This window comes from Prunus dulcis, chromosome 1, assembly GCF_902201215.1.
Source record: "Prunus dulcis chromosome 1, ALMONDv2, whole genome shotgun sequence".
NCBI lineage: Eukaryota > Viridiplantae > Streptophyta > Magnoliopsida > Rosales > Rosaceae > Prunus > Prunus dulcis.
In genome coordinates, this window is record NC_047650.1 from 24350089 (window position 1) to 24374655 (window position 24567).

The 24567-nt window shown below is 38.9% G+C and overlaps 3 protein-coding genes across 4 annotated transcripts; 2 read left to right on the forward strand and 1 right to left on the reverse strand.

The window, feature by feature from the left end:
• Nucleotides 1–822: 822 nt before the first annotated feature.
• LOC117616455 (probable serine/threonine-protein kinase PBL18) lies at nucleotides 823–3586 on the forward strand. The gene is made up of 8 exons (XM_034345782.1): nucleotides 823–1138; nucleotides 1233–1331; nucleotides 1418–1495; nucleotides 1573–1892; nucleotides 1979–2114; nucleotides 2258–2394; nucleotides 2523–2646; nucleotides 2875–3586. Exons 1-8 carry the CDS (start codon nucleotides 1066–1068, stop codon nucleotides 3282–3284), a joined length of 1377 nt encoding a protein of 458 aa, XP_034201673.1. The 5' UTR covers nucleotides 823–1065; the 3' UTR covers nucleotides 3285–3586.
• A 272-nt stretch (nucleotides 3587–3858) lies between these two features.
• On the reverse strand, nucleotides 3859–7671 carry LOC117616456 (probable serine/threonine-protein kinase PBL3). Of its 2 annotated transcripts, none has more exons than XM_034345784.1 (6): nucleotides 7288–7671; nucleotides 5855–6201; nucleotides 5631–5766; nucleotides 5293–5429; nucleotides 5063–5186; nucleotides 3859–4583 (listed from the first exon to the last, which is right to left on the reverse strand). In XM_034345784.1, the coding sequence occupies exons 1-6, from the start codon at nucleotides 7340–7342 to the stop codon at nucleotides 4129–4131; spliced, it is 1254 nt and encodes a 417-aa protein (XP_034201675.1). In that variant the 5' UTR covers nucleotides 7343–7671; the 3' UTR covers nucleotides 3859–4128. The 2 variants fall into 2 exon arrangements, with proteins under 2 accessions (XP_034201675.1, XP_034201674.1); XM_034345783.1 differs by having other exon boundaries at nucleotides 7279–7637.
• A 3251-nt stretch (nucleotides 7672–10922) lies between these two features.
• On the forward strand, nucleotides 10923–13916 carry LOC117615418 (UDP-galactose/UDP-glucose transporter 3). The gene is made up of 7 exons (XM_034344498.1): nucleotides 10923–11301; nucleotides 11482–11579; nucleotides 11702–11832; nucleotides 12363–12393; nucleotides 12620–12723; nucleotides 12919–13040; nucleotides 13232–13916. The coding sequence occupies exons 1-7, from the start codon at nucleotides 11198–11200 to the stop codon at nucleotides 13638–13640; spliced, it is 999 nt and encodes a 332-aa protein (XP_034200389.1). The 5' UTR covers nucleotides 10923–11197; the 3' UTR covers nucleotides 13641–13916.
• Nucleotides 13917–24567: the final 10651 nt, after the last annotated feature.

Genomic DNA, 24567 nt, shown 5'->3' on the forward strand with positions numbered 1-24567 from the left:
ACTGACCAAACTAGTCATACAAGGCCAAAGCCGGGCAACAAGAATCTTAGAAATCACTTTATAGACGGTGTTGCAAAGACTGATGGGGCGAAATTGAGACATAGGACAGGTCTCTCAACTTTAGGCACCAAAGTTATCAACGTCTCATTGATATTCTCAGGAAGAGAAGCAGTTAAAAAACAATCCTTCACCAAAGCAATAATATCGGCAGAGCACATCCCCCAACATTTCTGATAAAAGAGGACAGGAAATCCATCATATCTAGGAGTTTTTAATCCCCCAATAGCAAACAGGCTATTTTTAACTTCATCATCAGTAACCTCACAACTTAAGCCCTCTAAATCCGTATCAGTCAACCTTGAAAAAAGATGAGGGAGGTCCTTTACGAGTTTTTAACTTCTTCAATGGTTCACAAACCCCAAACTCACGGGGCACAAAATCCTTGCTTATTTGATTAAAAAAGGGAAAATGAAAAAAGTTAAGCTGACTAGAGTTGACTGTACTATAATCTTCATCCCGTTTTACTAATATTAAAAGAGTCGGGTTTTTGTCTTTACACCCACCATCTTGACCCTCAGGTTGAGAAGCTGCGCCCAGACCACCTCTTCCAGCTGTATTAACCATTGAATTATTAATCCAATCCAACCACTAATATAATATTAATTAGCAAGTCAAGATCAGTATCAATCATCAATCTAAGCTGTTTTGATAGAGACATAGAGCAACCATGTGCACATTTCCTAATGACAAATTGTGACAAGAGAAAAGATTTCGTAGTTTTTTCAAACTTTATCACCTTGTAATAATCGGCAGCAGTGTTGCGTTGTCCTTAATCATCGAAATAACTTCAATCCCCGCACATAGTTTACCCACCTAGCTCACATCACCAGATCATCTTTAACTAGGTTGTATTTAGTTTTAATTAATAATAATCGTGTTTATCATTCTACTGCACCTTGTTCCTCATTAATATAATTAACAAACTCTGATCTCTTTCCTCACAACCTTAATTAATGTCTATTGGTTCTGCTTCTTCTACCACAATTGTCATCAACAACTGGGGTGATGGGAAATTGCTTGAGGAAAAAGATTCAAGAGCCAGAGTCACCAGTTGCCATTATTCCAAGGCCTCCCACTGGTTTGTTTGCATTCGTCTTATGATCATTATGATCAGAATATTTTAGGCATGAAGTATTTAACTTGAAAATATTTTCCTCTGGCATTTGGTAAAGGGGACATTGGGTTACAAGTTTTTCTCCCCGAGAAGAAGATTAATGGAACAGTTGAAGAGCGAGCTCCAACTGCTTCCCCAACTTTCTTACAAGGTCAAGGTACTTAAAACAAATGTCGCATTTTTTGTTGAAAAAAATGTTTGTGTTTACTGCTTCTCTAATGAATATAAAATGGTTTGTGACAGAAAAGCGGAGTATACGTGAAAGACGTAGATTACCGCTTCAAGAAAGGAATTCAATCGTCTGTTCAAACACAGATATAGGTACTTATTGCATCTATTTTAAAGTCATTTCTTTTCCTTTGCTAATTATTTTCTTCTTTCTATTTGTGTGTATGTAGGTGCAAAAAAGATTGGTAAAAATACTAGGCATGGTTATACAGCCGCTCCAAGTCCAAAATTTTGGACTTTGGAGACGGTGACTGGGAAGGAAGGAGGGTTCCGGGATTACAAGCTTTACTGCTTTTGTTATAGTTCCTTGAAAGCTGCCACACGCAAATTTAGCAGTAAGAATTTAATCGGACAAGGCGGATTTGGAGATGTCTACAAAGGGTATGTCAGTTATTGCAACATGAACTCTGCTGCAAAACCAAGTGCAGGATTTCCTATTGCTATCAAAAGGCTCAGGAAGACTGGAGCACAAGGCCATGAACAATGGGAGGTCAGCTGTTGTTATTTCTTTCAACTCTCTCTGTTTCTCTCTGCGTCTCTGTCTGCTTGTGTGTGAGGTTTATGTTATGCCTGCAGAATGAGAGGAAATTTATGAGCAAAATAAGCCATCCGAACATAGTGAAGCTAATAGGGTACTGCTGCGAAGGTGAGCACAGAATGTTGGTCTATGAGTACATGAGCGGAGGAAGCTTGGAGGCCCAACTCATGACAGGTACAGCACTCAGATAGAGAGAGAAGAAGAAAGTTCTGTGTTTTCTTTTTTACATATTATGTTGGCTGCATGTAAATATAGAGCAGAGAGTTAAGCTTAGAAGGAAGTTATTGAGCTAAAGTTGAGTTGATTGGCATAAACAGAAAATGCTACACAATTAGATTGGAGCAGAAGAATCAAAGTAGCACTTGGGGCGGCCAAGGCTCTGAATTGTCTTCACACTCATAAGACACCATTCATTCATCGCGATCTAAAAGCTTCGAATGTTCTGTTGGATGATGTGAGTTTCTGTCACTCATGTTTCTTGACATATAAGATAACAAGTAGATTCTGATGAGGGCACCAAGCTTTGTTCACCTTATTTTTGTGGCTATATATCAACCTGATGATTATTAACCAACACTGCAGGACTGCAATGCTAAGCTTTCAGACTTTGGCCTTGCTAAATATGGACCCCGAGATGGCCAGGACCATGTAATGACAAGGATTCTTGGCACCAAAGGCTACATTGCACCTGAATACATAGGGACAGGTACTCAACCAGACACCAAAATCTACGAGGGCAGAGAAGCCTGCAATTAATTATAAGAATCCTTACGTACAACCGTTGTATACAGCATCTCTCACATTTTGTACTTCACGTGTTGGTTGCTTGACCAGTTATTTTACGAGGACATTGTATACAGCCGTTGTATGTATGTATATGCATGCCGGATATTTCACAGTCCTAAACAAGGTAATGTGTTTTTCATTTTTGCAGGGCATGTGACACTGAAAACCGATGTATACAGCTTTGGTGTGGTGCTTTTGGAGATTTTGTCAGGCTCCTGTGCCGTGAAGAAATACTCGGATGGGATGGCGGGTGATCTAACCAAGTGGGCTGAACCATATCTTAGCAACAGGCAGAAGCTGCATCATGTGATTGACCAGAGACTTGGAAATAACTTCCCTGTGGAAGAAGCTCACAAGTTTGCTGAGCTCATCCTCCGGTGCCTTGATTCAGACCCCAAGAGCAGACCAACAATGGCTGAAGTTGTGGGTGATTTGGAGCAGTTACAAGAAAACAGAAGCAGCAGCAGCAGCAATCGGGTCTCAGTCCATGTTACTACGCTCACCCCATGCCCTCCTTACAGAAGCATTTTCCCTGGACGAAATGGATGTCAGGCATAGTAAGCTGATTTCCTTGATAATGCTATATCCCACAATGTCACGCTACAACATTGTGTACGAAAACAGAGGAAATAGTTTTTGCTTGAATTGCTTTTGGTCATATGGTAATGGCAGGCATTATATACAAGAAGTAGAATTGGGTCATTGAGCTGCAAGTGATGCTCTATTGGTAACGCTAGCTGCCATTCTTGTATCATGATAATTTTCATGAACAAGTTTTCATTGGGAAAATAAGCCGTCATCCAATCTCATAATTTCAACATCAAGGAAATATTAAAGAAAGCCCAAATCTTTAATATGAATTTTTCTATAAGAACCTGCTTCAAGAAGCTAGTTTCAGTTTTCAACATCACCATTTCTGGTGATTAAGAGACCATCCACATACACAAGGAAAAAAGTTGAACCAGCATGTTTGCCTAGAAAAAATCTGGATTTGTCATGCCCAGCCTTCATCAAAGAACCAATGCTTTAGCAAACCCTACTACAGCAAGTATAACGATATTTTACAAAGCATAAAATGTTTTATAAGTAAGGGGAGAGAGAGAGAGAATAGCGTGTACTTGAACGGATTAAATTGGCAACAAGATAATTTGACACCAGCAGTTGTGACGGGATAATGAAGGTCTGTCACCCGGCAAAATTATATATACTGATAGACGGCTAACTTTATACACTACAAACATCAAGCAGATTACCACTACAAAATAGCTACATAGCGTCTGGAATTACAGGTGGAAGTAACCTCGGAATAACTCAAAATTGTGTCAAATTACACGACCAAACTTGATGCTACGTAAACAAAATGTGGAGTCAAATAAGTAATTTACATAAAGGAGACTCTCCGTCAACGCACACGTGGAGATTGCCGGTGGGATAGCAATGGGGATGCACTTGGTGTTATATTGAGAGGAGAATGGTGTTGTCGCATTGGTGACTTCCGGCGAGGAACAGAAAGCGTCTGCTGTTCTGATTGAGAGTTTCTGGCTGCAGTTTTTGGGGCTTCAAGTTGTTCCAGCGTAGCTAATACCACTGACATTGTTGGCCTAAGTTTAGATTCTGCGCATAGGCATTGTGAAGCAAGAGTAGCAGCTGTAAAGGTTGCTTTCTGGGGATATTGGCCCTCCAACTTAGTGTCCATAATCCGAAATAGTTTTCTTCTGTCACCCAAATATGGTTTTGTCCAGTCTACAAGATTCTGCTCGACACCAACTTTTGTTTTATCGACAGCTCGCCGTCCAGACAATAGTTCCAGTAATACAACACCAAAACTATACACATCACTTTTAGCAGTCAATCTACCTGTTAAAACAATGAAAATGGGTGTAAGCCAAGTAAAGAAGCATAACTATGTGATGTGAACACAGTGAATCCAAGTACTCAAGATTCTTTGCATTGTTTCCGCCACAACTATGGCTTGCACATAAATGCAGAGCCCATTTTTACAAAAGTTCCACCTTGAAGAAATCTTAATGTCAAATATTAAGAATAAATCAAATTTCTACCAATAAATTATTCCCAGATACAACTCAAAAGCTTAACTTTTTTCTTTCTTGACCTTTTGAATCAATAGATGAGTAAATTCCACCTGAACAGAAAGTTTGCAAATGATCACTTATTATTAGTCAACTCGCACCAAGGTGACTCCTCTAATCTAAGTGTTAGAGATGACCAGTCCGGACTATGGGAAATTTGGTGAAATGGCCATAAAAAGATGCGTCAATGCAAACTTTGTTCAAAGGTGAAATAGCAACAATACTTAATATAGACATTAAACATACCTGTAGCAACATATTCAGGTGCTGCATAGCCTTGAGTACCCATGACTTGAGTAGATACATGAGTCCTGTCACCAGTGGGGCCCGCCTTAGCTAAGCCAAAATCAGAAAGCTTCGCATTGAATTCCTGGACCCCCATGCACCATAATGTCAGTGATTTATCCAATTTAATCATAAGATATTTAGGCATAACTGCTAAAGGGATGAACTAGTGTCCTCTTTGTTCAACATACTGAATCTAGTAAGATATTGGAAGCCTTAAAGTCCCGATATATGACTTGTGATTCGGCCTCATGAAGAAAACTGAGGCCCCTGGCAGCACCTATGGCCACTTTCATTCTTGTTGCCCATGAAAGTGGTTGCGGCCCTCCTGTGAAACAAATGTAAAAGTTCAACATTACATAGGTTTCAAGCCCAAACCAAGGAGTTTCTTCAAAATTGCACATGCAACCTTGTTTGAGATTTAAACCCTTGAAAGAAAATGAGCAAAAAGTTTAACTTCAAGATAATTTAAACAATTGTGAGATGATGGTGGGGGGAGATATTAACATCAGAGGAATACATCACTTACTTCTAAACAGATGATTCTCTAAGCTTCCTTTTGGCATGAACTCATACACTAAAAGACGGTTCTCACCCTCCAAGCAGTACCCGATTAGCTTAACCAGATTTGGATGGTACAGTTGGCCAAGATAATTTACTTCTGTCTGAAATTTATTGGCTATCAGTAAATAAGCCAAACATGAGATTTTATACACAACACGCATACAGAAAATTGTTATAGAAGAAACCTACCAACCACTCCTTGTGGCCTTGGAAACCTTCAGGTTTGAGCTTCTTGACAGCAACAACCATTCCGGACCCTGGTTTTGCAGCTGTCAATGTGTGTTCATTAATCCATCCTTTGAAAACATAACCAAATCCTCCTTCACCGAGAAGACTGTCAGGGCGAAAGTTTCTGGTGGCATTCTTTAGCTCATTGAATGAGAAGGCTTTCAAATTTGGAGACGACAATATTTCACCTTCAGTTCTTGGGGTAGGAAGACTTGAACCATTGCTCCTTTCACCAGATGATGGGATGGTCAAGCTGGGGGAAGCTGAGGAAGGGCTGGTTTTGCTGGAAATTTTGGAAACCCCTGATCCTGACAGGAGAAGCAGTTGGTAATCAACAATCAAGTCGTGAAAAACAAAAGTAGCCCTACACCAATTAGATCGTTCCTTGATAAATGTCGTATGTAGTACAAATCTTCAAGAATATGTTGCAAATTAATTCAAAATTAAAAACATTAAGAGTGTATAATATTTTATTGGATTCTAAGAGGACAACTATGTAAACTGGTAGATCAACGTACAGAGTTTTAAGTTATCAGGTGATCTCAAAGAAGGCTACAAGCTAGACTGGCTCACAAAAACACCTTAAATTAAGCATCTTTTGAGGACCATAAAAACACCTTTCTTTTGGCATAAAGGACCTCCATAATTTTCCCATCAGACCCCGAATGTTACTAAAGTCGTTGCTTTTAGAGAGTTTAGCGTGCCATTAAAGCTAAACCTTCACATGATCATAGTAACGAATTCAAATAATTGTCAAAATTCACTCTCATAGATTGACCCCATTTTTAGACAAAAGCAAACTGAGAAAAATTAACAATTATGAGCCTAAATGAGATTACCAAAAGTGCATTGAGCATTACCAAATAATGACAAACTCTATAAGGCTGTCTTCAACGTGTTCCTATATTCTCCTTAAACGGGAAAAATATCCTATGGTTGAAACAGGAACGGCTAAATAAAGATTAAAAACTTATAAATGACTCTGAAAAAAAGGACGATTCATTGAGGAAAAAAAGTTCATTAGAAATTTAAAAAAAAAGAGAGAGAGATCTTCCATTTACGAATATGCGCAGAAAAAATGAAACCAGGAGCTAAACAAAGAAAGAGACTTCATTTAATACCAAGCAGAAGTTGCTCCAAAAATGCTAATGATCTTATTCAACCGAGCTACCCAGAACCCAAAACGAACACAACTTTCTATCCAGTGAAAAACAACCGAACCCGCTAAAATTCCATTACTGTAAACCAAAAAATACTCTCAGAAGAACATCAAACTATACCCATCAAGGAAACAACAAAATATAACCCATCAAAATACAAGACCAGTTCATTCAGAAAATATGAACAAATAAGGTAATTTTCATAGTAAATCATTTATAAGTTACCCAAAGTACCAAAGGAGCTCTGTGCTGTGTCTACTTTAGCTGAAGAATCTAAGCAGTTTCCCATTTGCTACTCCAAAGCCCAAAGGCACTCTCTTTTTAGTCTCTTCACGACTTCTTACGAACACAAGGTTTTGTTGGTAAACAATCAGCAAGTCATTGCAAAGAGGGAAGAAGAAACTGTAGCTGACTTGTTCTGGGTTTTATATGATTGTGCTACTTCCTAAGAAAATAAAAATAATATGAGGGGAGAAGAAGACGAAGAAGAAAGAGCGGTGAAGGTGCGGAAATGGAAACAGAGAAGAAATTTTGCAGACAGAATGAGTCTGCCTCAGCTTCGCCTCGGTTAAGAGACACGACAAACGCGTGGGGGCTCGCTCACCAGTGACGTGCGCACTACCTTCACCTCGTGAATTCTCTTTAATAGCCCTCCCTCTTGTGGACTTGTAGTTTGTCAATGAGCCATCATTTGTGAGAATGACGAAAGTACCCTTCTCTATTTCCGTTGAACCTACCTCTGCGATGTCCATAATTCTTTTTGTTTTCTTTGGGGAAGAAATTGATTAAATTAAAGAAGATGCCAACATCAGCTCTAATAGTACAATCGTCATTAGTGCCTAATTTAGAGTGGATTAATAACCCTTTTTGTGATTTCATTAGTATCAAGTGGTGATTAATTGTCTATGATTTAGAATAGTCGTTTATGCGTATATAAACGACTGATATTTAAAAATGAATGTCAATTTGTAAAAAGAATAATTCGAATTTTATTATATTTCTTGTTAGAATTATGAGATGATTTTGAATATGTTACTACATTTATTTTTCTTTATTATTGTAACTAGGATATTAAAATGTTTTGAATATTGCACGAGGCGAGACGGTTGAGTACATAAATAATTATATTTATATATAATGGCTTACAAATTGCAATGATGTGTAGGGGTTAATTAATTCAAATCTCCATTAGTCGATCGACTTTGCAAGAGTCAAAGAAGCAAAAGATTTTTCTTTTTTTCTTTTTTTTTTAATGTTGATAGTGCTAGTAAAATAATAATATAGCAACACTCGATTTAAATAAAGGTGGGAGAAGAATGCTTGGTTATCACTCTTGCTTTGTAGATGCTTTCCAGCCTTCGATTCCGATTTCACAATACTAATTCAATTTACCAAGTATTTGTGGGCACCCACACTACAGTATTGGTTGACTGAGTAAATGGCTCGTGACCATCTTTTTTATTCGGTCAATAATTTCATCTTTGAGCTAGGAAGGAGTGATACCCGCCAACACTTTCTCGAATAATTGTCTTAATCATTAGAATTTTTTTTAAATTAAAAATAGAAATATCTTAAGACTCTATGCAAAAAGAAAGTCACACTATCCCGATCAACAAACCTAACCGTCTAAGTCACGTTTGGAAAAAAATCTTAAGCTTAATATTGCAAACTGTTTGAGGGGTATATTTGGGAATGGACATAGTAGGTCATGTTCGAAGCAATTTGCTTAAGCGAAAACAAATGGAAGAGAGAGAGAGAGAGAGAGAGGAGTTTGATTCGAGGAAGCATGTGGACAGCCTTGTACTAATAATAATATTGCGTAGAAATTTGATATATGCCTTGACTGGAATTCTTTGCATGCGCAAACCGTTTTCACACTTGACCCTACTGCTATATATATATCTGAATAAAGAAATAAATGCTGCAGGGGAAAGGGTTCCATAAGATAATTCTGTGTTTTATAGATAATGTTTCCTAATTACGTTGGGGTTACAAAGTATTAGTAACTTAATAACGCTGGAAGAACAACTTCTGTTTTAGGAAATTCTTCTACAAGAGATGAGATTGAATATTGAGAATAATTTTTAATTACTGAGCTGAATTTGTCAATGGTGGAATAAAAAAAAAATGATCATCTGGTAATAATCTGGGGATGATGCCAGGTGAAATTACTTAATGAGTCGGTGGAGAAAATGTTGAGACTTGTCAAATGTCTTGATCAGAAAATGCTTCTGCATACAACAAAAGACAAATTCTATTTTAGTAGCGCTAGTGTTGGATGCTTTAAAGTTGTGTTATTACTCGTCGATTAGGAAAACTATATTCTGTTTTTTGTTTGCTTTGACTTTTAGGCCAACTTTGAGTATGATGGGTTAAAATCCGTTTTCTTTTTTATCGATTTATTTTATACCGGCATTGAGAATAATGAACATCAAACTAATTATTACTTCGGTATATGAATAACTGTTTTTAACTACTTTCAGCTGTGTAAGGGCTTCAAGACTTAGTTTTGTACTCCTACTTATATTTAAGAAAGAAAATTTGGAAAGAAAGGGAATGTTAGTTGTCTTGTCTAGTAGTGATGATTGATGCGGGAGGTGAAAAAATCATGCAAAGACAATGATAGGGTAAGGAGTGAACACCAAGGAAGAACGAAACTCGTACCCACCCCTCACCTACCAAATGCCAACCGTTGATTTCTTATCAAGACGTGTGTATGCCAATGATAGTAAGACACTATGATTATACATGCATAACACTTAGTTAGTCATTTCGTATATATTATAATGTGTGTATTATATATGCATACGTACGTATTTATAAACTTATTTACTTGTCTTAATTTTACAAAATACATAACATATTATTCATTTGTATACGTGTTTTTACAATAATAAACATATCCTTCGCATATTTGGCAATCATGTACATATTATTGGCATATTTATATAACGTACCATATTATTTGGCAATCATGTAATATTATACTATTATATAATTGCCCAATTTTTTCAAGAAATTTACCAAATAATATATGTAAGTATTTTATACGTATGTGTCGTATTTACCATACCATACCATACCAACCATGCATAGGAGAATTGAAAAACGTGGCGTTCCACCACTAGCCATATCCACCTTAGCCACCTATCACCTGTGTGAGTCTGGGTCCTCCACGTACTCCAAGCCTATTGGCGATTTCCCTTTTCTTTTTCTTTTAATTTTTCTTTTCTTTTATGGACAACGGCCGCCAAGAAAGCCCAACAAGAAACAGTGGGCTTGGGCTCCAAGTGTAAGGTAATATTGACTGGACAAGTTCATTTGGGCTTTAAGTGTTAGGTGCCAATAAAAAAAAACTGAAACCAAAATAAAAGTCGAGAAATTTATGGGGAAACTACTATTGCAAACCTACATATGTTTTTTTAAACAAACTGTTTTTGAAAATGGGGACTTGTATTTAGATTATTTTCCCACTAATTTGTAATAGAATTTCTGACCGTACGCCTAATTACAAATCCACATTGTAACTATTTCAAAAGGTTCATGTGTTTAAATGTTAACATTGAAAACATGAATATTAAATTTTATCAAATGTGACACGTGTTCATTTGACGAATTTTTTAACGAACAACCTAACAACAGAAGCACATTGAAACTATTTCAAAAGGCACATATATTTGAATGTTAAAATAAAAAATACTGATAATTAAGCTGCCCTATGAACTGAAGTTAATGCTACCAAAATAAATATAACCCTAAACTCAAAAAAAAAAAAAAAAAAATAGCAATATTGTGCCAACTGCCAAGGAGAAGGGTCCGCGTTTCTGCAGCCAATGAGAAACGCGAGGTAGAGTCATCCACCCAATCACAAGCGTCCACGTTGAAAAACCCACGTCGCCTCTGCGCGCCCTCCTATATCAACCGTCTCTTCCCGTTTCCAGTATTGTGGCAGTTATGAACAAAATTACTTGGCTAATTTGCTTGTAGCTTCCATCTCCCGCTGCTTCTTTTCCTCTTAAACCTTCTCATCTCAACCAAAAAATTTTGGTGAAAAAAACCAACAACAGTTGGAAAAAGAAAACAAAAAAAGTGGCAGAGGCCGGATCCAGAGGAATATTTCCGGCCACATTATATCGGCGCCGAAATGGAAGTTCACGGGTCGTTGCTCCAGCGTGTGTTGGTGTTCAGCTTCTGCGTCGTCGGAATTTGGACTGCTTATATTTACCAAGGCGTTCTTCAGGAAACTCTGTAAGTCGTCTTCTTTCTCTTCTCTGCATTTGGGGATTTCGCTCTCTTCTCTGCATTTGGGGATTTCGCAGATCACGCACCCTTTTGGGAATTTTTTGAGCTCCTTAAATTGTCTGCAAAATTTTGAGATTCAATCTTTGACATGACCAAAATCTGGTGCTGTTGTGATCTTTCTTCTAGGTCCACGAAGCGATTCGGGCCAGATGGGAATAGATTCGAGCACCTTGCGTTCCTAAACTTGGCCCAAAATGTGGTCTGCCTAATCTGGTCCTATATAAGTAAGCTTTAAGCTTCAATCTCTCTGTTTACCTTGCAATTCTTGTAATGTGGACTGATTTGAGCTAGTAAAAGAAAAAAACAAAACTAAATAATAATGTTGTCATGTGGTTTATTTAAACAGTGATAAAGCTCTGGAATAGTCGGAATGCTGGAGGTGCGCCTTTGTGGACATACTGGAGTGCAGGGATTACTAATACGATTGGACCCGCTATGGGGATTGAAGCTTTGAAGTATATCAGTTACCCGGCACAGGTTTGCTTTCAAGTTCTCTTTTTTATGATGTACCCAGGCCAGTAACCCAAATGGGCAGTATGAAAGAATATGGCTATGGCTATATATATAGAATTGAAATTGGTTGCATTGGCCATCTGCTTTAATGCCTATCTCTCTTAGTTCTAGTTTGCCTGATTTGGGTTTCTTTAGGGTCAAATCAGCCCAGAGGCAGATGATTGTCACATATTAGTGGGGTATTTCATTTCCTTTGGATTAAATTCAGTGGCAGAAAAATGTTTATATTCTTAGGACCTCTATTAGTTTGGAGCAAAAGTCCATGTAGTCGAAATCTCTTTAAAATTTTGGACAAATGATTAGTTGCGTTGAGTTGAGTTGATCAGGGTGTTGAATTGGTAATTGAAGTGATGACCAGAAAAGAGTTTTTAAAAATCTCTATATTAAACTAAATTAAAACAAATATGAAAAATAGCCATTTATGGATCTCCTTACCCTGGCAAATATATGGATCTGTTGATTTGGGATATTAAAGCTATGGTTTTTACTTGCAGGTCTTGGCAAAGTCCTCAAAAATGATTCCAGGTCAGATATTTACAAGTTTGTTATCTTTGTGTATCTTACTACAAGAAGCATGCTTATCATTAAGTTCAATAAGGGACTCAGCATTTGATTGTAAAATTATGTTCTGGTAGTTAAGATTGTGGACTATCTTACTGATTATTTTTTTCGTTTCTTAAACAAATACAAATAAAGTAAAAGATATTGTTGCAAATGGAGGAGTTAATAAGAGGTTATTACTTGTGTGCAGTGATGCTAATGGGTACTCTGGTCTACAAGCAACGATACAGCTTTCCCGAATATGTTTGCACTCTCCTTGTTGCTGGAGGGGTATCCATATTTGCACTCTTGAAGGTGAGGGATCGTGTGCATGTGTGTGTGTGCGTATATTGTCTTAAGAATGGAACAATAATGAAACTCTTCTTTTGCTTTTGTCAATTTTCTGTTTGTAATTTGTCCTCAATAATTCTTCATACAATTAGTGAATGCATCTAGCAGTTTTTGTTGCTATTCTTATGTTTTTGTCATGTATGCTTGGGTCAATTTCAGACTAGCTCAAAGACTATCAGCAAGTTGGCTCGCCCAAATGCACCCCTTGGGTATGGACTGTGTTTCCTAAACCTTGCTTTTGATGGATTCACAAATGCTACCCAGGATTCCATAAAAGCAAGGTATGAGCTAAAGAACAACATCATCCTTTTACAACCATTTGTATACTGGTTGATTTTCGCTTATTCTCAGACACATGAATCTGAACTATACTTATTATAGGATTAGATTAATGTAATTGATATTTCGATTCATCTATGTGCAACCAGTATAGAATTCAGTCTTCATCCTGTTACTTGCAACCTTTTCTCAGGTATCCAAAGACAAGCGCCTGGGAAATAATGTTAGGCATGAATTTATGGGGTACCATATACAACATGATCTACATGTTTGGCTGGCCACGGGGCAGCGGATTTGAGGCAGTCCAGTTCTGCAAGAGGCATCCAGAAGCAGCTTGGGACATTCTTCTCTTTTGTCTCTGTGGTGCTGTTGGCCAGAACTTCATTTTCCTAACCATAAGCCGATTTGGCTCCTTAGCTAACACCACCATTACCACTACCCGCAAGTTTGTGAGTATTGTGGTGTCTTCCTTGCTGAGTGGCAATCCTCTGTCAACAAAGCAATGGGGGTCTGTTGTCATGGTCTTTTCTGGGCTGTCGTATAACACCTACCTCAAGTGGAGGAAGTTGCAGAGAGTGCCGAAGAAGAGAAAGCCAATGTAACAACAATTTTGAACTTAGATATAATCGAACCTTGTTTTCTTTTTCTTCTTCCCAACCAAAACTTTGATACAAAGTACCCCCTTTTGTTTTCCCTCATTGCTCATTTCATCATTGTAGGCATTGAACCTTGTAGTTCAATACAAGTATTTGTAATGTAATTGAATAGACCCTTGATAGAGAAGTATTTAGTTGTAAACTTCGGAGCTAGAAACGCTCACCACTCCAAATTATTCACACTATTATGAAACATAATCATGAAAACATTTGTATTATATATAGTTGGGTGTCCAAGCTTCGGATTTAATAATAACTCCTCAGGTTCATAAATTTCCACAGCATGCATTGTAACCTCTATATATTTTTATGACATTCAGTATATGGGGAAATTGCCGAAATAACTCCATTGATTTTTACATTTTTCATTATTATTGAAATAAATAAATCAAACACAAAATGCTATTATTGAAAGAGTTGAACCAAAAAACAGGACCCAAAAGTTTGTAGAGTCGATCAATGGCTTAAATTAGGAGCAAGAGAGACATCAAAGGCCAAAAGATTGCCATGCTGTATGGAGACATAAACATTTTTTGCCTTTTTTCTAATTAAAAATCGAGACGACTATTCAGTTTCCCTACAATAAATCATAAATCTTGAGACCCATTTTGACTGAATCCATGGCATCACTTCTTTCTCAATACATCGAAAGTCATCGAAAGATCACCGACTTGCAGTATCAACCGGCAGTCGTTGCCGTTTTCAAGAAGTTTTATGCGGAGAGAGTCCGACATTTTACATGATGAATATGCATCATATGCAGGAGCGGCCCTGAGGATGTGCAAGTGGTGTTACCGTATAGGCCCCTAATTTTTTAGGGCTCCGAAATTTTTTATACGTATAATTAATATTTATTAATATTTTAAATGTTTATATATGTGAACACGCAAATTGTTGACGCAAAGACGTTTCTAGTTATGTTGGTTTGCGGGGCCTCAACTTTTGTTCTGAGTGTGGCTTCAAAACCCACTTGTGTGCACTCTACATCATAGTTTTAGTTTTAGTTTTTTTTTTTGGGTAATAACAACAATTAATAATAATAACGCAAACATGTTATTTTCTGTAAGTAATAGTCATCACCAATATCTATCATTGGCTCTCTTTTTTAATCCTTTGAAAACTTTTCTTTCAATTTCAAGGATTTCAACACCAACAATTCAAATTCCTAATTTTTAAATTCATAAATTTCACTCAAAATCAAATAGTTATATTTAAATCTCAATTCAAATTCAAGTATGTATCTAAATAATTTCAATCTATATATACTAAATGACTTACTTCATTATCATGTTGATTGGTTATATAATGAAAGATGATTTTATTTGTGATTTGCATGCTAATTGATGATGAGTTTTACTTTAATATATATATATATATATATATTAGCTGGGCATCCCAAGAATGGTTTAGGCTCCCAAGAAACCCTAGCCGCTCTTTCCCTCTGTGAGTCCTAAAGGAAAACTCCATAGAATGGGGAGGAGGAAGAAGCATCACTACCCCTCTTCCCCCTCCTCTCGTCCCGTCTTTTCCTTTTAGGTTAGTGAATAAGTCCATTGGGGAGTTTTGAAAAAAAGCCCATTGTAGTGGTTTCTTTTGAGCCATGGTTAGATTGAAGTTCCACATCACCCCTTTTAGTCTCTGTTCTCAATCAAATCTTGCTCCCAAAACCCGCTCCCTGATGTCGCTCATGTTCTCTAAATTTGATTCTACATCGTCTTTGACGGAGGTTGTTGCAAATCACCCAATTATTCTTTGGCAAAGTTGTTGTTTTCGTTTATTTGTTCGCTCTTATGCGCAAGTAGATCGTTGGAAATCATATTTTCCCCAGATCTGTTATGGATTCGGTGGTGGGTGTGGTCGCGACAGTGCTTCATCAGGTGGTGATGGTAGGGTTCGTCTAGGCTCATGGGTTGTTTTAGGGTTTTGGTTATGTGGGCTTTGTTTGGGCTTATGATTAATTGTGGTGATGTGGGCTAGTAGTTTTAGTGCGGCTTTTATCTGCGTTAGTTGTGTTTTTAGCATGTTAATTTGTTGCCCTCTTGGGATTGGTATTTTAGATGTCTTGTTGATGTCTTTGATTGTACCGTTGAAGTTTATCTCATGAAGTTTCTATTTGATCAAAAAAAAAAAAGTTTGTGTTTAGCTTATGTGAGGCCCCAGTTTTAAGTTTCGCACAGGGTCATCAAAATCTCAAGACCGACCCTAATCATATGGAGGTCTTTCTCCAGCAAAGTAAGCGGTTGTTCGTTCGTTTAAGTCACAATAAGGAGGTGAACCGATGCCTTGCTACATATGAAGAGCTTTCGAAGGGCATCCAGGCCTTCCTTAGTGGTGATCAGATTTGGACCATCTCAAAGTGAGATGTTGGAGATGGTGAGGGGAGGCCATCTCATATGCAGGATCTGTATTGCTGAATATTTTGTGCTCATGCAAAATTTGAGGGATTACCGGAAATACGTCTCGTGCTACAATGTCTAGAAGAATTCTTTGCACCGCCTGAATGAGGTCAAGTAGCGTCGATGGGAACTTCTGAACATATTTGAGTATGTCAACGTGCTTAAGGTATCCACCTTTTGTGAACTAAATCTCTTGATTAAGATCAAGAATATCGAATCTTGGATTAGAGGGCATATTTGTATCCCAAACATCATTAATCCTTTCATCAAAGGACATATACAATAAATATTTGTGGTCAAGGAATTCTGGTTGTTCCTTAGGACCAGAACATACTGGTTTGAGGTTTTGTTTTGTTTTATTTTATTTTATTTTTGTCATTGATTTAACATTAGAGTTAACTAAGCATTCTTCCAAAAGAACAAGTACATCAAGTTAAGTCATATAAGGAAGTTGAAAGCTGAGGAGTTGGATACAGTAATGAATGATAAAATTAAAGATATTTTGGTGAACCATATGCGAGGGAAAAAGCACCACAATGAAATGGAATTGGCATTCAACGAAGGATTCGACAAATTCCGAGCATTTGCGGTAATTACTCATACAAGTTATAATTAGGACTGTGTCCCCTGATGTTGTGAGATAGATATTAGATGATGATGGGCACATCATTGAGCATAAGCACGTCAAAGTTGCTCAGAAGAAGCCGATTGATACGAATGAGTGATTGTGGGTACCGCTATTCAGTTGGTTGGGGTGATCGTGGTATTACTATAAGGGAGCAAATAATATGTTTTGCAATGTAATTTTCTTGTGTGTGCGGAATTATGATTAGCTCAAATGTTAGTGTAGACTTGTTCTCTAAGCGTTCGTATTGTGATTAACTGCAATATACTTTTAATGCATAGTGTGTGGTACTAAAAATGTTGTAATGGAGTTTATTTTTTAATTTCAAATTCTACTTTGTAGTCATTATGTTCCAAGAGAGTGCAAATTTCATGTATCATTCAGTTACCAATGTTTACAATGACAGGACCCAATCCCAATTCCACTTTGGAATTCGAGTCGAATCATGTGCGTGTCCGACACCTGGCGAATGTCGGGCACAAATGACCTTTTTACCTTCCTGTTACAACTACGATTAAAACTTCCCTTAGACTCCTGCTGAAAATTCGGCAGAGTCTCCCCTGTAATTTGTCCAAACCCAAACATTTTCCACCTGTTAAACAAGCAAATAATCTTCACACCAACTGCCAGAATATGTAAATAAAACATTCACCAGTTCTGGTTCTCCAGTCCAACAAGATATCAGAGCAATTACTAATAGTTTACAAGAATTTAAGTAATTTACAACAATAATCCTATAGTTGGTGAGTAGCGCAGGAGCTAGAAGAAGGCCCGTGGTGGATTCCTGTGCACTTCTACTGCATAGGGGCGAAAAACAATTTGAAAGTGTGAGTGGACAACATAATGTTCTTGAAACAAGTTATAAACATAGTAACCCCCATTGTAAAAATAAATAGGTAGGTAAAGCTAAAGTTCGACTGTATTCAAATACAAGGCATTCAAATAAACATATATAGGTATACGTATCTATGCAGATATAAAATATGCACGAATGTCGAGAAAACTTGCATAAAATGACTGAAAGAAATAATTACATAAAAGCACTGAAACTCTTTTAAAACTACCACCTAGGTGTACCCCTGTAAATCCGTCAATTCCCCTGGCAGGTCTCGGCGACACACAGTCTATCCGAGCCGCAAACTGGCAGGATTCAGGGGACGCAGTCAGCCTGATCCGCTGGCAGGTCTCGGTGACACACAGTCAACTCGAGCCGCTCTGGCAGGATTCAGGGGACTGTAGTCAGCCTGATCCGCAATCCTGGCAGGTCTCGATGACACAAAGTCAGCCGAGCCGCAAATCCTGGCAGGTCTCGGGACACCAAGTCAGCCGAGCCGCAAATCCTGGCACTCACGGTCCGAGCGTCCCCGAAACTCGTGAGGCAATGTCAAGTGCACTGACAGAACTGTAAATATACTGGACGTCCGTAGACATCGGTATATCTGAGGGTAAATAACCGTATCTGAGTACATGGTGGTTTTAAAATAAATTACTTTAGGAAAGCCTGATAAATAACTGTAATCTAAAATTATGCTGCTATCTTATCTGATACAAGCCTCAAACTCTGTTTTCTATAACTTCTTAGCATGTGCACCTAGCAGCATAGAATTATAGAAATATTAATGCACAATCATGCTCGGAAAACATTTAATAAAACTTATTCAAGATCAAATATGAAATTTATTTATAAAAATCGTTTAGAAAAGAAAAGTCCACTCACTGCTGGTCTGAGCTAGCTGGACCTTTTGAAGGTCCCTCCTGTGGCTCAGTCTGGCCTCTGGTGCCTGATTAACCATGAATATGAAATTAATAAAACTGCTCAATAAAAGAATTAAATTAAAACCCTGACCCCCGGCTCCTAGAAATGCGTGCACTCATTTTCAAGTCAATCCTATGCCCACTTTAGCATTTCAAACATTTAACCCGGTCTTAAAAGACCTGAAGCTTACTAAACGATAAACCGCCAGACCGGTCGATCCGGAACCCCGTGGGGTCTATGATCTACGATGGCCGATCTGGGATTCCCTAAAGGTTTCTCTCAGAGAGGTACCCGCTTTCTGCGAGTTTGGTCCGAAATGGACGGTCGGATTAGCCAAAATGGCGTTATCGCTTAAAATCCAAACCCTAGCCCCAGGGTTCGCGATATCGGAGTATCCGAGACTCCGATTCGTGATCCGTTGAATCCTACAGGATTCTGAAATCATGTATAACGACATATCTGAACTTGAGTGCGATCCAACGCCTCGACGATACAGCACCCGGGAATCGCACAATATGAAAAATCCGTTCGGGGCTCAAACGGACTCCAAATCGAGATCCGTGAAATCCTACGTGCTCGTGACGACACGAGGATAGAAAAAATACACAGAGTCACTACCCTTCCTTCACCCACGCGCCGCCACACGCGCCGGCAGCTTGGGTGTCCAAAGCGATAACGGCTCGCCGGAAAAACTCAAAACCAAGGCTCCAAACTCCTATCCTAGGTAAAACAACCCATTTGGAGCCACTTTTGTTCTTGGACATACCCCAAAAAGTAGCCGGAAACGGCCGATCAAGGAGGCCGAAGTTCGACCGATTTTCAATTCGAAAATCAAGTGATCTACGGCTAAAATCGATCAAAACCTATCCAACCATCAGCTAGAGCATGAAAAATAGGTGAGAATCCACACCTTACTCGAACGATTTGGTTGAAAAACGAAGGAGAACGAAAGGCTTGAAAATCGGGTGAAAACCGATCGGTTTTCTGGATATTCCAACGAGCTCCGGTCGTCTCGTGGGGGGAGACCGGTCGTGGCGTGACGGCGGCGGCGAGACGGTTCCAACGGTACCAGTGCCGGAGATCGAGACGGCCTGTGGTGGCCGCTGGCTTGATCGGAAGGGGAGGAGGGCGACGGGTTGCGCGACGGGAGGAGAGAGAAAGAGGAGAGAGAGAGAACTGAGGAGAGAGAGAAGAAAGGGATAAAAATCTGACTTTGTCCAAATTACTATTTTGCCCTTCACGATATTTTTATCGTATTTTCTTCGTTACAACTCCGATTCGAGTCCACTCCATGTCTACGGACTCGTTTCGTCGTGCTCTACGCAACGGCGTAGGTGGAATTGCCAAATCCCTTCTCGGTCAAAAAGTCAACTTTTTCCCTATTTTATAATGTGAGGGCAAAATCGTGTTTCTTCAAGAATAAATTTATACTAATTTTAGGATATTTTATTTTGGGTTATTACATACAAAATAGTGCACCAATATTTGTTGATAGTCAAACTCATAATCAATAACTAGAACATAACATAAGGAAAATTGGGTGCCTTCGCCACACCCCGCTTTGTCCTATATGACCATTTGGTATAAAATAACAAAGTAATTGTCCATTACAACCTTGGAACCATAAAAAAAAAAAAAAAATATATATATATATATATATATGCCTAGCTCAACCACTTTGCAACTAAGAAAAGTTAATGTCAATTGTTAGATCAAATGTACACCAAGTGCAATAAATATACAACATATTGGCAATTCGGAGGAAACGGCAAACCGTTTTTTATTCCAATATGACCATTGAAATAAACAAATTAATCGTTGCCCCTAACATATATATGCCTAGCCCTACGACTTTGTAACTAAGAAAGGCTAATGTCAATTGCTGGATCAAATGTACACCCAATGTAATAATGTCCTAAACCAACAAAATACATAACATATTGGCAACATGGTGCAAACCGTTTTTCATTCCAAAATGACAATTGAAATAAACAAATTAGTCATTGCCCATTACAACCCTGCCACTCAATCATAATAAATAAATAAAATATCATTACTGATGCATGACAGGACCCTACCCAATTTCCACTTTGGAATTCGAGCCAAGTCCCGTGCGTATCCGACACCTGGCGAATGTCGGGCACAAGGGACCTTTTTACCCTTCTTGCTTCAACTCTTCTTTAAAATTCCCTTAGACTTCTGCCGAAAATTCGGCAGAGTCTCCCCTGTATCTTGACAAATCCCAAAATTTTCCACCTGTCAAACATTCAACAAAACCACACCAACTGCCAGAATAGGGTAAACCAATAATCGCCAGTTTCAGTTTTTCCACTAAAACTCGATATCAGAGCAATTTTTCTAAATTCCAAGGTTTCAGGGATTTTCTACTAAACTCTACCTGACTTTGAAGCGCGGAGGCTATGAGTGGCCCGGTGGTGGATCATGTGCACTTCTACGACCTGGGGGCGAAAAACAAGTTTTAAACTGTGAGTGGACAAAAATGAAGTTCTTAAAAACAAGTCAGAATATAATACCCCCGTTTTGAAATAACTAAGGATATATATATATATATATATCAATAATTTAACTATATCTCAATATAAAAGATTCTATAAGCATGAATCAGTATGCTGATGCATAAACTTACATAATCGATCAGATATATAGAAATATCACTGCCTGGAGAAATCAAAGAACTGGCATAACTGAATAAAAATACAAAAATATAAATGTGCAATTACTGAGAAACCAATATAAAATGGCTGAAAATCATCCTTGAATAAAAGAAAACTCAAAATCCTTTGAAAATACCACCTATTTGTACCCCTGTTATATCCGTCAATTCCCTGGCAGGTCTCAGGCGCCACACAGTCCACCCGAGCCGCAAACTGGCGAAATCAGGGGACTATGATCAGCCTGTCCCGCCGGCAGATTCCTCGATGACACCAAGTCAGCTCGAGTCGCTCTGGAAGGATGCAGGGGACCGTAGTCAGCCTGATCCGCAATCCTGGTAGGTCTCGGGGACACAGAGTCAGCCGAGCCGCAATCCTGGCAGGTCTCGGGACACCAAGTTTGCCGAGCCGCAAATCCTGGCACTCACAGTCCGAGCATCCCCGAAACTCGTGAGGCAAAGTCGAGTGCACTGACATAAACTGAAATCGGACTGGATGTCCGTAGACATCGGTCCAACTGTGGGTAATCACCAAAGAAAATGGGTACGAGGTGGGTTTAAAATAAATTCCTTTAGAAAAAGAAAATCTCATTAATAACTGAAATCTCAAATTGTGCTGCTATTTCAACTGATTCCAATCTCAAACTCTGTTTCTATAACTGGTAAATAAGTAGCACAGATTTATAAAACTATTACTGTACTAATCATGTTCAAAACCACAATCAGGTTTACTCAAGATCAAATAAAGAACTTTATTCAAATAAACTCATTTATATAAAATCAATATAAAATCACTTATGAAATCTTACTTATAGAAAGATCTCTATATAACTCATTTATATAAAATAATTCGTGAAAGAAAGTCCACTCACAGAAGGTCCGAGCTAATTTGGCCCTTTGAAGGTTCCTCCTGCTGATCGGCTGGACCTCTGATGCCTGATTATCCATGAATAATAAATTAATAAACTGTTTAATAAAAGAATTTCAATTAAACACCCTGCCCCCGGCTCCTAGAAATACGTGCGTTCAAATCCAAGTTACTCCTGAACCCATATTAGCCTTTTCAGACACTTGGACCAGTTTCAAAACGTCCGACGCTCAGCTAAGCGATACACTGCCCGATCGGCCGACCCGGGACCACGTGGGTTCAAGACCTCCGATGGCCAATCTGGGCTTCCCTGAAGGTTCCTTACAGAAAGGGAACCATGTTTTACGAGTTTGGTCCAAAACGGACGGTCGGATTGGCCAAAATCGGGTTATCGCTTAAAATCCAAACCCTAGCCCCAGGGTTCGCGATTCCGGAGTATCCGGGACTCCGATTCGCAATCCGTCGAATCCTACACGATCCTGACATCGTGTAGACCGACATAGCCAAAATTCAGCGCGATCCAACGATTAAACGACACTGCACCCACGGATTCGAATTGAGATCCGCGAAATCCTACGCACTCGTGACGACACGAGGGTCACAAAACTGCACAGGATTTCATCACTACCGTCGCCCACGCGCTCCAGCTTGCGCGGGCAGCTTTGGGTGTCCAAAGCGATTTCGGGTGGCCGAAAAATCTCAGAACCAAGACTCCAAACTCCTACCCTAGGTAAAATACCCCATTTGGAGTCACTTTTGTTCTTGGACCACCCCCAAAAAGTGACCAGAAATAGTAGTTTCGAAGGGCCGAAGTTTCGGCCAAACTTCAAGTCGAACATCGAACCCCTTAACGCTAAAATCGATCGAAGCCCATATACCCATCAGCTAGAACACGAAAAATAGTTGAGAAACCATACCTTACTCGATCGATTTGGTGGAGAAACGAAGGAGAATGTCGAGCTGGAAGTTTGGGTAGCTTCGGACGAACCTCCGTCGGAAAACATGATTTTCCGACCATATCAGGGCGGCCCCGGGGTGGAGGTTGGTCAGGTTGCGACGGTGACACGGAGGCGGACCCGTAGGTACCCACGGCGGAGATCGGCTCGGCCTGTGGTGGCCGAGCCGTCGCTTGGAAGGCGAACGGTCACACTGCTGGGCGACGCGAGGGAGAGAGAGAGGGAGGAGAGAGAAAGTGACGGGGAGAAGAGAGAGGGTATAAAATCTGACTTTTTGGCCAAATTACCATTTTGCCCTTCGCGGTTTTTAGACCATAACTTCTTCGTTACGGCTCCGATTCGGATCTACTCCGTGTCTACGAACTCCTTTCGTCGCGCTCTACGCAATGGCGTAAGCGAAATTTCCAAATTCTTTCTCGATCAAAAAAATCAAATTTTCCCCATTAAAATATGCGAGGTCAAACTTGTCTTTTTGCAAGAAGATATTTTCCTTACTTTTTAGATATTTTCTTCTTTTTTAGATATTTTATTTTGGGTTCTTACAATGCATGTTTGTATAGGAAACAATAATGCCAAATGAATAAAAAGTGTAGTAACTACCTTGGGTTGACAACCATGGCCCAAGTGTCGCGTCAAATTCTTGCATGAACAAATCTGCTTGAGAACTTTGCCTAAGGGGTGTGTTTTGATTTGTATATTCTCCGTTGCAAAAGGGGACCTAAATGACACATGAAATAGTCACAAAACAAAAACTTTTTTGCTGCAAATAGTGCTAAATATAAATTAGGGATGTTATCTTTAATCATATAATAGCTTACGGGTTAACAACACAAGGACGATTCTGTTTATTGTGATAGGTCTTCCTACAATCAGTGCAACGTCGTCTCAATTGATCTACAATCTTTTTCTTCCTTCTTTTTACTCTGCCTTTGGATCTCATCTGTTGCAGATCCTTCAGTTTAACTTGATTGGAACTATTTCCCATATCTTATGTAGTAGATGGGACACAGTTACTTGTCTTCCCCGAAGACTTCAGCTTTGGCTTCAAACTTTCAAAAGTTTGTTGTAGTAATTTGGAACCTTCCTCTGACGTAATGCATCATCAATCAATTAACCTGAAAGTATGGACAACATCGATCACTTCGATACACGACAATTATCAATGTAATCTTTGATTACATTGCCCTCCGTATCAAAAACTATACATGACTTTGCACTTTTCATCCACCTGTTTAATATGTACTTTTCCAGTAAATGCTCTACCTGCTTCTTCCTTAAAAAGGCAAGTGTCGGCATGGAATTCAAGAACAATCAAATAATTTGCAACTGCACGATGCTACATCATCGAATTTGTCACAAACTATCTCTTTGACCTTCAAAACTTCCAGTGTTACCCTCTCTATTACATTGTACACACAAATAGTATCATCTGAATTTGTATGATCCAAAAAACATGAGACACTTCTCCCTTACTCTCTTTGAAATTTCTGTAACATTTCCGTCATGTAAATGTCCTTAACTTGCCTTTTCATTGGAGTAGACAGCTACGTTCGAGGTACTTCATTATGATCAATATGGTCAGCTGTCAACTCCTTATGACA

What these genes read in the sequence shown, in the direction of transcription:
- LOC117616455 (XM_034345782.1), top strand. Translation starts at nt 1,066, where the DNA reads ATGGGAAATTGCTTGAGGAAAAAGATTCAAGAGCCAGAGTCACCAGTT. An exon ending in CTGTTCAAACACAGATATAG is followed by an intron (nt 1,496 to 1,572) that starts GTACTTATTGCA and finishes GTGTGTATGTAG; the next exon opens with GTGCAAAAAAGATTGGTAAA. An exon ending in ACCTGAATACATAGGGACAG is followed by an intron (nt 2,647 to 2,874) that starts GTACTCAACCAG and finishes TCATTTTTGCAG; the next exon opens with GGCATGTGACACTGAAAACC.
- LOC117615418 (XM_034344498.1), top strand. Translation starts at nt 11,198, where the DNA reads ATGGAAGTTCACGGGTCGTTGCTCCAGCGTGTGTTGGTGTTCAGCTTC. An exon ending in GGCGTTCTTCAGGAAACTCT is followed by an intron (nt 11,302 to 11,481) that starts GTAAGTCGTCTT and finishes TCTTTCTTCTAG; the next exon opens with GTCCACGAAGCGATTCGGGC. An exon ending in CCTAATCTGGTCCTATATAA is followed by an intron (nt 11,580 to 11,701) that starts GTAAGCTTTAAG and finishes TTATTTAAACAG; the next exon opens with TGATAAAGCTCTGGAATAGT.
- LOC117616456 (XM_034345783.1), bottom strand. Translation starts at nt 7,342, where the DNA reads ATGGGAAACTGCTTAGATTCTTCAGCTAAAGTAGACACAGCACAGAGC. An exon ending in AAGGCCACAAGGAGTGGTTG is followed by an intron (nt 5,767 to 5,854) that starts GTAGGTTTCTTC and finishes AATAAATTTCAG; the next exon opens with ACAGAAGTAAATTATCTTGG. An exon ending in AGAGAATCATCTGTTTAGAA is followed by an intron (nt 5,430 to 5,630) that starts GTAAGTGATGTA and finishes TTTGTTTCACAG; the next exon opens with GAGGGCCGCAACCACTTTCA.